The 13,290-nt window shown below is 42.9% G+C and overlaps 1 protein-coding gene across 1 annotated transcript in view; it reads right to left on the reverse strand.

Moving 5' to 3' along the window:
- Positions 1-13,290, reverse strand: part of LOC126161927 (dnaJ homolog subfamily C member 3) — a 78,811-nt gene that overhangs the window by 44,157 nt on the left and 21,364 nt on the right. The window contains exon 3 of the mRNA XM_049918101.1: positions 10,018-10,142. Coding sequence (XP_049774058.1) covers positions 10,018-10,142 — 125 coding nt within the window. The remainder of the gene's footprint in view (positions 1-10,017; positions 10,143-13,290) is intronic.

Genomic DNA, 13,290 nt, shown 5'->3' on the forward strand with positions numbered 1-13,290 from the left:
CGGTCAATAGCAAGAAGGCCACTCATCGAGTCCGTACATAACAAAACGCGGTTGTGTTGGGACTGTTTAATAAAGGTAAGGGCCTGGGAAATTGCCATCAATTCCGCAGTAAACACCCCACATGCAGGTGGCAGCAGATGACTTTCCGTTCCAATAGAGGACGTGAAGGCATACCCAACATGATCAGCAGATTTAGAGCCATCAGTGTAAAAAACAACAGCATCCCGAAACTCCCATAAAATTTGGCGGAAAAAGGAACGGAACACCACCGGGGGGACGGAATCTTTCGGACCTCGGTGGAGATCTATCCGAATTCGAGGCCGAGGAACTAACCAAGGAGGGGTAGAGGGGAGGGAGCGAGGAAGACAGGACAAAGAAGGAAGCTGAAAATCACGGCAAAGAGACACGAGGCGCAGCCCAACCGGTAAACCCGCCCGAGGGAGGGAGTCGGGTGAGTGACGTCCATGGTCTGGGAACAGGATAGAATAGGAAGGATGAGTGGGAGAGGAACGGATAGTGAGTGCATAAGACACCAGAAGCTGGGACCGCCAAACAGAAAGGGGGGGATCCCAGCTTCAACCAGGAGACTATCAACAGGGCTAGTAGGGAAGGCACCGGTGGCCAAACGGATACCACGATGGTGGACTGGATCCAGCACGTGCAGTGTGGAAGGAGCAGCTGAACCATAAACTTGACAACCATAGTCCAAGCGAGACAGAACTAGAGCACGATAAAGACGGAGGAGGAGGGAACGGTCCGCACCCCAAGAGGAGTGGGCAAGGAAGCGAAGGACATTGAGTTTACGGAAACATCCTACCTTCAGGAGTCTGATATGGGGCAGCCAAGTGAGCTTGTTGTCGAAAAGAAGACCCAAGAAACGAAACTGTGGGACCACAGGCAATATTTGTGCAGCGAGATAGAGCTCTGGATCAGGGTGGATCGTAGTACGGCGACAGAAGTGGACCACTCGCAATTTTAAAGGAGAGAATTGAAACCCGTGTGAGAGGGTCCGTGCAGAGGCACGCCGTATAGTTACCTGGAGCTGCCGTTCTGCAGATGCCATCGAGGAGGAACTAACCCAAATGCAGAAATCATCCACATACAGGGCAGGGGCAACCAAGGGACCGACAGAGGCCACAAGTCCATCGATAGCAATGAGGAAAAGAAGGACACTCAAGACAGAACCCTGTGGGATGCCCATCTCCTGGGTCCGTGGAGAACTAAAAGCAGTACCAACTCGGACTCTGAATGACCGATGGATCAGGAACTGGCGGATAAAAATCGGGAGTGGGCCCCGAAGACCCCACTGATGAAGGGTAAGTAAGATGTGATGGCGCCAGGCCGTGTCATAGGCCTTGCGAAGGTCAAAAAACACTGCAACCAAATGGCGGCACTGGGAAAAAGCCTGCCGGACTGCGGATTCCAAGCGAAGTAAATGATCGATTGGAGACCGTCGCTCTCGAAAGCCACACTGGTAAGGGGACAATAGATCCCGAGATTCGAGGACCCAATTGAGCCGACGGGCTACCATCCTTTCAAGTAATTTACAAACAACATTGGTCAAACTAATTGGCCGATAGCTGTCAACAGATAGGGGGTTCTTACCAGGCTTAAGGACAGGAACCACAATGCTATCCCTCCACTGAGAAGGGAAGTCACCCTGGAGCCAGATACGGTTAAACACCCGAAGAAGATGTTGCTGTTGTGGAGCACTGAGATGTTGAAGCAGTTGGTTATGAATGGAATCTGGGCCAGGGGCCATATCATGAGAAGAAGATAGAGCAGAAAGAAATTCCCATTCAGTAAAAGGTTCATTGTAAGATTCTGACTCACAAAGGGTGAAACATAAGGTGGAAGCTTCAGCCCGCTGTTTTTGATGAAGGAAAGCAGCTGGATAGGAGGCTGACGCTGATGCCACTGCAAAATGGGTCGCTAGATGTTCTGCAAGAACTAATGGGTCCGTACAAATGCCATCTGGGAGGTGAAGGCCTGCAAGGGTGGACTGCCAATGGCAACCTTGGAGAGAGCGAAGTGTAGCCCATATCCGTGACAGAGGGACAGTAGAACCAAGGGAAGAAACGAATCTTGCCCAACATATCCGCTTGCTCTGTTTGATTAAATAACGGGCTTTAGCGCGAAGGCGTTTAAAGGTAGTAAGGCTGGCTACAAATGGGTGCCTCTTAAAGTGTTGCAAAGCTCGACGGCGATCACGGATGGCAATGGCAATAGCCCTACTCCACCACGGGACTTGCCGGCGACGAAATGGTCCAGATGAGCGCGGGACAGCAAGGCTAGCAGCGCAAACAATCGCGTCAGACACGTCACATAGGACATCATCAATACAACCTGACAAAGAGGGAGAAAACGCGACCTGTGCAGTGTATAGAGGCCAATCGACGCGTTGGAAAGACCAACGAGGCAACCTGTCCATCGGGGGGCGGGAAGGGAGCGTGATAATCAACGGGAAATGGTCACTATCACAAAGGTCGTCGTGTGGCGACCAGTGTAATGAAGGGAGGAGAGAGGGAAAAGAAAGAGAAGATCAATGGCAGAAAAGGTACCATGACCGGCACTGAAATGAGTAGGGGAGCCATCATTAAGAAGGCACAGGTCGTCGTCTGCAATAAATTGGTCTATACGAAGACCTCGCCTAGATGTAAAGGCACTGCCCCACAAAGGATGATGAGCATTAAAATCCCCAAGGAGGAGGAAGAGAGGAGGAAGTTGCTGAAGAAGGGAGGTTAAGGTAGCAGTTGTAAGAGTCCTGTCAGGAGGGAGATAAAGATTGCAAACTGTGATTGCAGAGTCGAAGTGGACCCTAACAGCAACCGCTTCCAATGTAGTTTGAAGAGGAATCCACGTGCTAGCAATGTCTGTACGGACCAATGTACAAACGCCACCAGAAGCCCGCAGGGGTCCGACCCGATTTCGACACAAAACACGGAACCCACGGAGGGTCGGTGAGTGAGCATCAGTAAAATGAGATTCCTGGAGAACCACACAAGCTGCAGAGTAGGACGAAAGAAGGAATTCCGGAAGGTGACGATAGTATCCATTACAATTCCATTGGAGAACCACAGAACGATGGTTTAAATGGGGGCTGAACACTTTAAATCCAGTCATACCGCCGGGTCCCCACCCGTCACCGACAAGGAGGGGGCGACATCCATGAACGACAGGTCAGAATCCGATTGTGAAGTCGGGGAAGGGACCTCCGGTGACACCAGAGGCTCCTTGTCCCGGGACTTATGTTTCTTCTTCCATTCAGGCTGAGATCGAGGAGGGCTGTGTGGCATGAAGTAGCCAGCTGCAGCAGGATCAGGAACAGAAAGAGACCGGGCGACCTGGGGGCCGACAGACCGCGGCTCTCGCGGTCGTCGCGCGGCAGCAGACCTTTGGCCTGGAAGGTGCCGGGAAGGGACATCCCGGGAGAGGCGCCCTCGACAGGCAGACGCCGAAGGAGTGGGACACTTCTCCGGCTGGCGAGGGGGAGCAGCGCCCAAAGGAGAAGGTGTGGGAGCCGCAGGGGAGAGGGGGAGGAGAGGGGTCCGGGATGGGGGTAAGGAAGGGGGAGGAAGGGGTGAAGATGTAACCAAGGCGTAACTATATGTCATGGACACAGGGTGGAGTCGTGCATATTTCTTACAGGCCTCTGTGTAGGTTAAACGATCGAGGGACTTATACTCCTGTATCTTTTTTTCCTTCTTATATACTGGGCAATCTGGTGAACGTGGAGAATGACTACCATGACAATTTACACAGACACGAGGGGGAACACAGGGACTCCCCTCATGGAGTGGACGTCCACAGTCACCACAGAGAGGGGCCTGTGAACAGCGGGAAGACATGTGTCCAAACCGCAAGCACTTAAAACACCTCATAGAAGGTGGGATGTACGGCTTCACATCACAGCGATAGACCATAATCTTAACTTTCTCAGGGAGGGTATCCCCTTCAAAGGCCAGGATAAAGGCACCAGTATCAATACGATTGTCTTTAGGACCCTTCTGAACACGCCGAACAAAGTGGACACCCCGCCGTCCAAGATTGTCCCGAAGTTCCTCATCAGTTTGAAGGATGAGGTCCCTGTGAAAAATCACACCTTGTACCATATTTAGAGACTGGTGGGGGGTAAGGGACACAGGTATTGTGCCAAGATGGGTACAGGCATGAAGGGCCGCAGATTGGGCAGCTGAAGCAGTTTTTATCAGCAACGAACCCGACCGCATCTTGCTCAGGGAGTCCACTTCGCCAAACTTGTCTTCAATGTGTTCCACAAAGAATAAAGGTTTGGTATTGGTGAAAGTATCTCCATCAGTCCTGGTGCAAACTAGATAACGGGGGAAAGGTTTTGCCCCTAGCCGACGAGCCTGACCCTCTTCCCAGGGGGTAGCCATGGAAGGGAAGGCCGAAGGGGCAAGAGAAGCAGCACTTGAGGAATCAGTTCCACGCAGAGAGACGGCCGCAGAAGAACAGCCAGAGTTCTGGACCCGTATGCGTTTCATTTGCATAGCGTCCGCCCTGATACCACCCACTCCGATCAGGGGCTCTCCTCACGGGCGCAACCCAGCCACAGCAAGGGCTGTCTGGCTCGGCGGCCATTGCTGGGAGTTCCGATGCTCCAGGATGACGAGCAACCACTCCAAGGCATGCATGAGGAGGTCACAGCTCAGGTATCAGAAGTGTGATCCCTGTGTGTTCAGGGGGCTCAACCAAAAGGGTACATAGCAACCCCACCACACGGGCTGACTACCGTGCTGGCTATGCACCCTAGTATCAGACAACGACGTGAAAGAAAAGGTGGAATGGACTACGAGGGCGCACGTCGGAGACACTAGGTAAGGTGCTCTTCCCCAAATGGCTCACACTACGGAGGAGAAATTTTGTAATGGAGGTCAAACCCCAGAGGGGGACCAAGGAATGCCAAAAGGAGGAGATGATTATGCAACAAAGCCGAATTGGAAAACCAACAGAACCAGGAGGATAGCGGGGGCCAACATGAGCAAGGACACCAAGAGAGGGAGAGGAGAGGGCGAGGGGAAAGGAGCATGGAGGGGAAAGGAGGGGAAGGGAAAGGAAATGCAGCCCTGGAGAGAAAGGAGGCTGCAATGGCTCGGGGCCCCGTGCTTGCCACGCACGTATCCACAAAAGAGTTGTGGACCCCCTGGGGGACCAACGAAATGTAATGGCCCTGAACGAGGAGAGAATAATAGTGGGTACTAATCTATGGGACCACTGGAGGGTACAAAGAAAACAGGTTTTGAATCTGGCAGATGAAGTGGTGCGAATAAATTCTCGCCCACGATGTGGAAAGGGCTTCTTTCAAAGCTGACAATCTTCCTTTTCTACGATTGTAGTGTGGAAGTGCAAATGTTTACTAGAGGACCCGCCGCAATCACTGTTGATGATTAAGATGCCAGATACCGTACCACCTGGACTACATTTACCAAATAAAAAATGTACACCTCAACACGGGATCGAACCATCGAGCTCTTGCATTCTAACCCAAGAGACTCGCCCTGCGCCAATTGTACAGCACATGTAATATGTGCTGACAGAGGTAGTTACCCTACACGTTTTTACAGTGTTGCCAGATTGCCACTCTTTAATGTCCTTTTTCTGCCGGATGTACTAGCCAGATGAAATTATCACTGGCATGTGAGGCATCATGCTGCGAAGCTCGAGTGCATGAATTTCACTTCAACCTCTATAGGAAACTTAATGCAGCACAAAAATTTTAGAAGATTTGTTGCTGAGCAAGATATTTTAGTAGTGAACAAAACAAGTATTGTTCTGAGAGCATTAATTTTTGCGATAAGTGGTAAGTCTGAAGCTGTTTATGAATGGAAAAATTTAATCTGTTAAAAAAAGTAATGTAACTGTTTCCTCAGTTAAAATGTACAAAAGATATCTGACATACTGAGAGATACTAAAGAGCTCTACATCATATGTGAATCTGAAATTTCTTATTTGATTTTTTTTATGTAGAGGTTATAAAGCAATTTTCTATCACAGCGGAGAGTGATGCGCTATGGTGCAGACTGTACTTGATATCACATCATCACAACTTTCGAGCTTGAACATCAATTAACAATTAGTTTAAATCAGACTATGCAGGAATAACATTGCTGTTGTATAGGGATTATTCACAAATGTCTCAATGATTTCAATTTGGTTCAACTATTGTACACATATATAATTGTCCACATTACGTTTGTGTACAATGTTAATGCAAAAGTTAAAGATAAGGTACAAGACCATTCAAAACTGTTAACAATTTGAGTATGAACGTATCTACCACAAATAAAGAAAAAAACATGTTTCTATTAGCAGACTGCAGTTACCAATAGTACAACAAAAAACTTCTCAGAGACAGAAAAATTAGAGACTGTGGCTGGAATCTTCAACAGATGAGAGTTTCTTCACGAAGCATACAAGACAGCACAGGATGAAGCCTCAAACAGGGACATGACATTTTAGGAATTGACGGTTTGATTGAGCTGCATCACATTCAAATGTATTTGTAATACTGAAATGAAATTCTCTTTTGGGGTCCTACAGTGGCAAATGCTGCTAGTTCACTGTATATGAAGTGCAGCCACTGTATTGTTTATTTCTAAGCTGACATGAATAGGAGAGCATAGCACTCACTTTAACCCTCAGCAATGGCTCTTGTTGCTCCTAATTCTCATTTAAGCTCTGCTGATGATTAGAGCCACAGGAAGAACAGATGACAGAGATGCAGCAACAAGCACGGACAGCTTTTGCTCAAGATAACAGTGTGCAAAGTTGTAATGCAGTATGTGCACTGGTCTGCACCTGTAGGGCACAAAGGTGTCTGATAAGTCTCTGATTTTCCCTTCTAACATACAATAAGTGTATTAAATGGAAGTTCATAGCATAAAATACATAATTTTAAATAATGTAATCAGATTACCTATCTTTTATAGCAATAGAACATAAATGGCTAATGGGAGAATAGGAATTTAAAGCAGACCTAAACTTTTTTTGCAATCCAAATTTACAGTAATATGATGATATGAGAAATGACATTTCTACACTTAAGATCTCTCTCTCTCTCTCTCTCTCTCTCTCTCTCTCTCTCTCCCCCTCCCCCCTCTCTCCACACTTTCGCCATACACTCCAAGAAAGAGAGACTATTTTGAAGCACATCATGGGGGGAGAGGGGAGGCTTGTTTCTTAATTGGAATAATATGATAAGTGGTTTCCACAACAATATAAAGGAAATAATAAACATTTTTATGAAAAAGGAAATTTATTTCAGTCGTACTTATATACAGTCCAACTTAATAGCAATGAAGTCACTGCTACTGTTGATCATCCAGTATTGAAATATAACATTTGTGAAAGATACTGTCTTTGGAGTAACATGATGAATCTCACAAAGCAGAAAAATTGTCAGCCATTTGCTTATAAGTTCTAAAACTTTTCAAATTAATATCTTGCTTACTTGACCACAGGTATGTTATTCAGTGTTCAGAATCTTAACAACAAGAAAACACTTCCATGCAAATGTAAAGCTACATCAAATGCATAAACAGCATACGAAAACACACATGCAACAATCATAATTTGACACACAGAGAGGGAGAGAGAAATAAAGAGAGAGAGACTATTTTCAGCATCTATCACATAATTGCATAGTGTAGTTCTTTAGTTATTAACTGTACCATAGCACAAAAGCGTGTGGACTATAGTGTCTACTACACTCGCTGATCTGAGAGGTGGTGACAGTTTCTTTGATTTGGTTCCAAAGGGAAAGACGTAGTTAATTTCTAATGTTCCTGAGGCCAATATTATGAAGTTCACAAAGTGATGAACATAATCAAATATACTGATATCATGAAGCTTGCCTATTTTGCACTCTACTGTCACACTGGCTACCAGTACACAATCCATGGCATCCTAGACACACTATCAGAGTGTATACACGAATAAGAAAAAAAAAAAAATCCTGGATTTTCCAATTAAAAATACACCTTTCCCCAGGTTAAAAATCACTTTTCCTCAGGTGAAAAACACTATCTTTGGCGAAAGTACATTTTTCCAAGTTAAGTGACAATATACTTTCCCTTAGAGCTGTAAACTTACCAGTTCTTTGAATAGTATAAATATTTATACACTGCCGTGGAGCTTCCGCGCACTTTAGGCATTTTGGAAAGATCTATGCACTGCATATTTTCTATTACAAAATTGCAAACACAAATTCCATGAAAAACAGCATGGTAAACTTTTCAAATAGAATATTGGTTGTATTCCTCCCCCCTCCCCCCCAACCCTCCCTTCATGAAGATGGTGCTAGGCAGAATCCTAAGAACATAGCTTATATTGCAGCAGTTGAATATTTCTGATTATTACAATTATAAATTTCACTGCTGTGCACTGAACATTTCATGGGTTGCCTGGCTAAATAAACATTCTGTCGAGCACTGCAACTTTTCCATAGAAAAGCCAATTACAAGTGAAACTACTCAAGAACTTTCCTCACACTTTTTTTTAAAGAATTATTACTCTTTTTGCCATTGTTATACGTAATTTGTAATACATAAAATAACTAAACTAAATATGAAAAAACCTAACCTTGAAGCCTGGTCTTTTTTAGCCTGCATTACACTTTAAGAAACACCAATGCACTAGTAAAATTTTAAATAACGGCATAAGTGGCTCCTTTTCAAGGTCCAAAATTTTTCTAAGTAGCTGTTCCTCCAAGTGTTAAGTTTTGAATGAGATTCAAATGCTCCATTATTTAAGAAACTCATTGGCTGTTCTCCCATGCAATATAGTTCATCTTGTTATTACAAAGTATTGCACTGTCTTCATTCTACAGTCTTTGACACATTTTACTTTTGGCACAAGCTTGTGTGTGGACTGTGTTTTGTTATTGTAAATGGCGTATTTTCTCTGCAACTTAAGTTTTATTTAGGTGTTATTCTTTTGTTTGTTTATATTTTATTGCTGCAGTATTATTCTGCAGTAGCAGGTTAAAGTGCAATTCTTTGTTATGAGTATCAGTTCCTGCCAGTCAAAAATTTTACTGAAAACTAAAACAATGAAAAATTTCTGAAATTCTAAAAAATCCCCAGGTTTTTTTTTTTTACAGATGAAAAAATTCCTCCAGGTTTCCCGGTTGTCCCGAAGTATATACACCAAACTATTGTATTGTCTTTGGAAATAGAAAGACTCAATGTTCCCAATACAGCAACTACCTGTAATTTAATTTCTCTAGAGAGTATTCACTGTATCAACACCACCAAGTGACAGACTATTTGGCTCGCAGAGCAAGTGCTTCCAGCAGACGCCTAGCAGTAGCTGCCTTTCCGCTGATAACTGGCTAAAGACAGACTGACCACAACCTAAAGCCTAAATACTTCCATTCTTCCCAGTCATTCCTAAAGGGATAATTTCTGCCAAACATTATATACCCTAGTGTCATTTACCACCATAAATATCTTCTTCAAAGGTCAAGCTCACTTAATTTCCCATCAAGGGCAAAACCTCTGTAGTGTTCTGCTGTTTGAAATGCAAATGCCAAAGAGCAGTGCAGTTCTTTGCTTTTGTTAGGGCTACTGAATGTAGAAAATATCATTAGAAGTAAACATCATGTTTCAAATGAAGACACATACATACACAATCTCACAGTCCAAATATAGAAACATACATTCTCTCTCTTTCCAAAAGTGATGTATCATTTGTGTGTATTGTTTTGACAGAGAAGATATGTCTAATTGAATAACCTTTTAAAAGGTGAATATTTTGATGCATTCAGCGAGTGGATGTGGACATTGTTCATACAATATTAATAACATTGAGTTTTTGACAAGGAATTTCTTTCAGAACTCTTCACATGACCCTCAGATTTAAAAGGATATTTCAATTTTCTAAACACATATGGAGGAAGAAGAACAAAACATTTAACATATGTATTTCCTCAGTTTAAATTACCACTCAACAACTCTAATTAGTAACCTTAAAATTATAGGTCTGCTGGATACTTACAGCTGTAAAATCTGGCTTCAGTTCAAGTACCCTGTCCAGATCCATAAGGGCAAATTTTGACTTCCCAAGTGCTAAGTAGACAGTAGCTCGTTTGAAGTAAGTCAGATAGTTGGCTGGATCTCCCTCTGAAAAGCAAATATTTTGTAAACAATATATCACGTTTCCCTACCACCCTGCAAAATTTACATATATCATTACATACACAGCCAACACTGGTCTAAATTACTTCTTTGTAAAGTAACCAAACTGTAACTCACTTCCCTTTTAATCTAGAATAAAAATACAGTTTGCATTTTGCAATAATGTGCCATCTTCACAAACTGATTTTTTTTTTTTTTCTAATGGCCTGTTACGAAATGCCCCAGTTTAATTTAATTCAATATACACTGAAGAGCCACAGAAACTGGTACACCTGCCCAATATCATGTAGGGCCCCCGAGAGGACGCAACATGACATGACATGGACTCGACAAAGGTCTGAAGTAGTGCTGGAGGGAATTGACACCCTGAATCACGCAGGGCTATCCACAAATCCATAAGAGTACATGGTACAAGGCATCCCAGACATGCTCAAAAATGTTCATGTCTGTGGAGTTTGGTGACCAGTGGAAGTGTTAAAACTTGGAATAGTGTTCCTGGAGCAATTCTGGATGTGTGGGATGTCACATCGTCCTTGCACATGTCCCACACCATTACAGAGCCTCCACCAGCCTGAAAAGTTCCCTGCTGACACGGAAGGTCCACAGTTTCATGAAGCTGTCTCCATACACGTACACATCCATCCACTAGATACAATATGAAACAAGACTCATCCGACCAGGCAACTTGTTTTCAGTGATCAATAGTCTTTGTCACGCAGACATCAAGGATATACGAGTAGGCGTTCAGCTCCAAAAGCCCTTATCAATGATGTTTCACTGAATGGTTCACACGCTGACACTTGTTGGTGGCCCACCATTAAAATCTGCAGCAATTTGCAGAAGTGTTGCACTTCTGTCAGATTGGAACAATTCACTTCTGTTGTTATCGTACTGTTCTTGCAGGATCTTTTCTCAGCTACAGCAATGTCAGAGATTTGATGTTTTACTGGATTCCTGATATTCACGGTACACTCGTGAAATGGTAGTATGGGAAAGTCCCCACTTCATCGCTGCCTCGGAGATACTGTGTCCCATCGCTCGTGTGCCGGCTATAACACCATGTTCAGTCTCACTTAAATCTTGCTAACCTGCCATTGTAGCAACAGTAACCGATCTGACAACTGAGCCAGACACTTGATGTCTTATATAAGCGCTGTCAACCCCAACGCCATATTCTGCCTGTTTACATATCTTTGTATTTGAATACGCGTGCCTGTACCAGTTTCTTTGATGCTTCAGTGTACAATGGAGAAAAGCAAATACTGTGTTACAATAAAATGCATGATACCAGCACTTTTTAATCTTTTTCCTGCTAGGTGACAGCAGAAAGCATGATTCTCCATTTGTACCATTTTCCTGGACATACATAAAGTATCATTCAACTGAGAGCTATTTCTATTTAATTAATGTTTCAGTAATCCTCAAACACGCAAACTACAGATGAAGTATCTAAATGCCCTTTCCATAACAGGCCTGTTATACTCCGAGGAGAATACACAGTACAAGATCATTAAGATGTAATTATAAATGACAATCTTGTCTGACTTTCACAACAACGAGGAGGTTAATGAACAATATAACAAGTTGACAAGGTCTCTGTACGTCAGCTTTACAAGATTTTTTTTTATGATTTTAGCTTGACTGAACTTGCTAAAACAATGACCTGAGCTTTCGAACATCAGAGTCAATTTATGATATATGTATCACAATAACGTAAAGAATGTTGTTGTATTACTTATTTCTGGATTTTTATGAACTCTGTTCACCAATGAAAAGGTGTACATTTTTGCAACAACACCTATTAATGTGGGAGCTTTTGAGTATCCGTACAGAAATCATTTGCAGCGACTTCGAATCTATTAAAAGTTAAATTTGTATGTTGCACAAAAATAATTCACAGTGCATCCCAACCATGAGGCACTAGTCAATACAATGAAGTCCTATCAAAAGAGAGAGTAATAATACTGAAATGTCTAATAAGGATTCTACATAACTGCATAGTCTGCATATTTACTACTTTCAGTTTTTGTATGTTCTGATTTAAGGGACATTACGGGTAAGCACAGGAAACAGCCTAAACGTAGAGTTCTTATTTCTGGACAAAACTGAAGCATATATTATTAATGGACCCTTGACACACACCACAATGGATTTTGAAAAATAACATTTACTGAAAATATTAATTAAGTAATCTCTGAACTAATATATTTAAAATCTGAATTTCTGAAAGTTAGTTATGAGTAATTGATAGAAGAAAGTTTTGTAATGTCATATACAATATCATTATTGAACAATGAGCAACCTACAAAAGTGTGGAATCAGGCTTTGGCCACACTGTCAAATTAACTGGAAAAAAACACACTGGTAGTCATGTAAAATACAGCCATCTATTATAAAATTTTTTTTATGAAAACAGCACAAAATTATTAAAATGTAGAAATGATTGTATTCCTTCTGAGACTTTCTGCATGGTGCAAAGAGACACTGTCATCCCCATCCCCTTTTTTACATCCAACCTCTTTTTTTGATCTTTGGCAGGAAGCTGATAAGTCACTATTGATTAAATAGCTGAGAGAGACTGTTTCATTTACATAACAGTATATAACTATCAGCAGTAAAGAGTAAAGACAATCTGCCAAGACAGCTCCTGAAGTCAGTCATGTTTACTTCTTACCGATTCTTAAACTTAGTGGGAGGTGGACTGTTCAGGGGATGGTGGTGAAGCACAGAACTATAAGAGAAATTTAGAGAACCGGCATTTGCTATTCTACTGCCACCAATGTACATTTCATTTAAGGACCATCACAATGAAATAAGAGAAATTAATGCTAATACAGTGGCATAAAGACAGCTTTTTACTTTCTCTCCATTTGCAACTGGAATAGGAAAAGAAATGACTAGTAGTGGTACAGAGTTCCTTTCTACATCTGTTAGTGGTAATTTTGCTAACACAAATCACTAAACAGGGGTTGTGTGTGAAATGGGGAGGTGGGGAGTTGGGAGGAGGCAACCTTACATGATGGACTTCCCTTTGCTGGACGTCACAAATATAAACTATCTGTAAATAAGTGTAAATGCTAAAAGAAGTCATGGTTCAGATAATTATAATTCTTCCAACACATGTGACTATCTG

This window comes from Schistocerca cancellata, chromosome 2 (assembly GCF_023864275.1).
Source record: "Schistocerca cancellata isolate TAMUIC-IGC-003103 chromosome 2, iqSchCanc2.1, whole genome shotgun sequence".
Classification (NCBI taxonomy): Eukaryota; Metazoa; Arthropoda; class Insecta; order Orthoptera; family Acrididae; genus Schistocerca; species Schistocerca cancellata.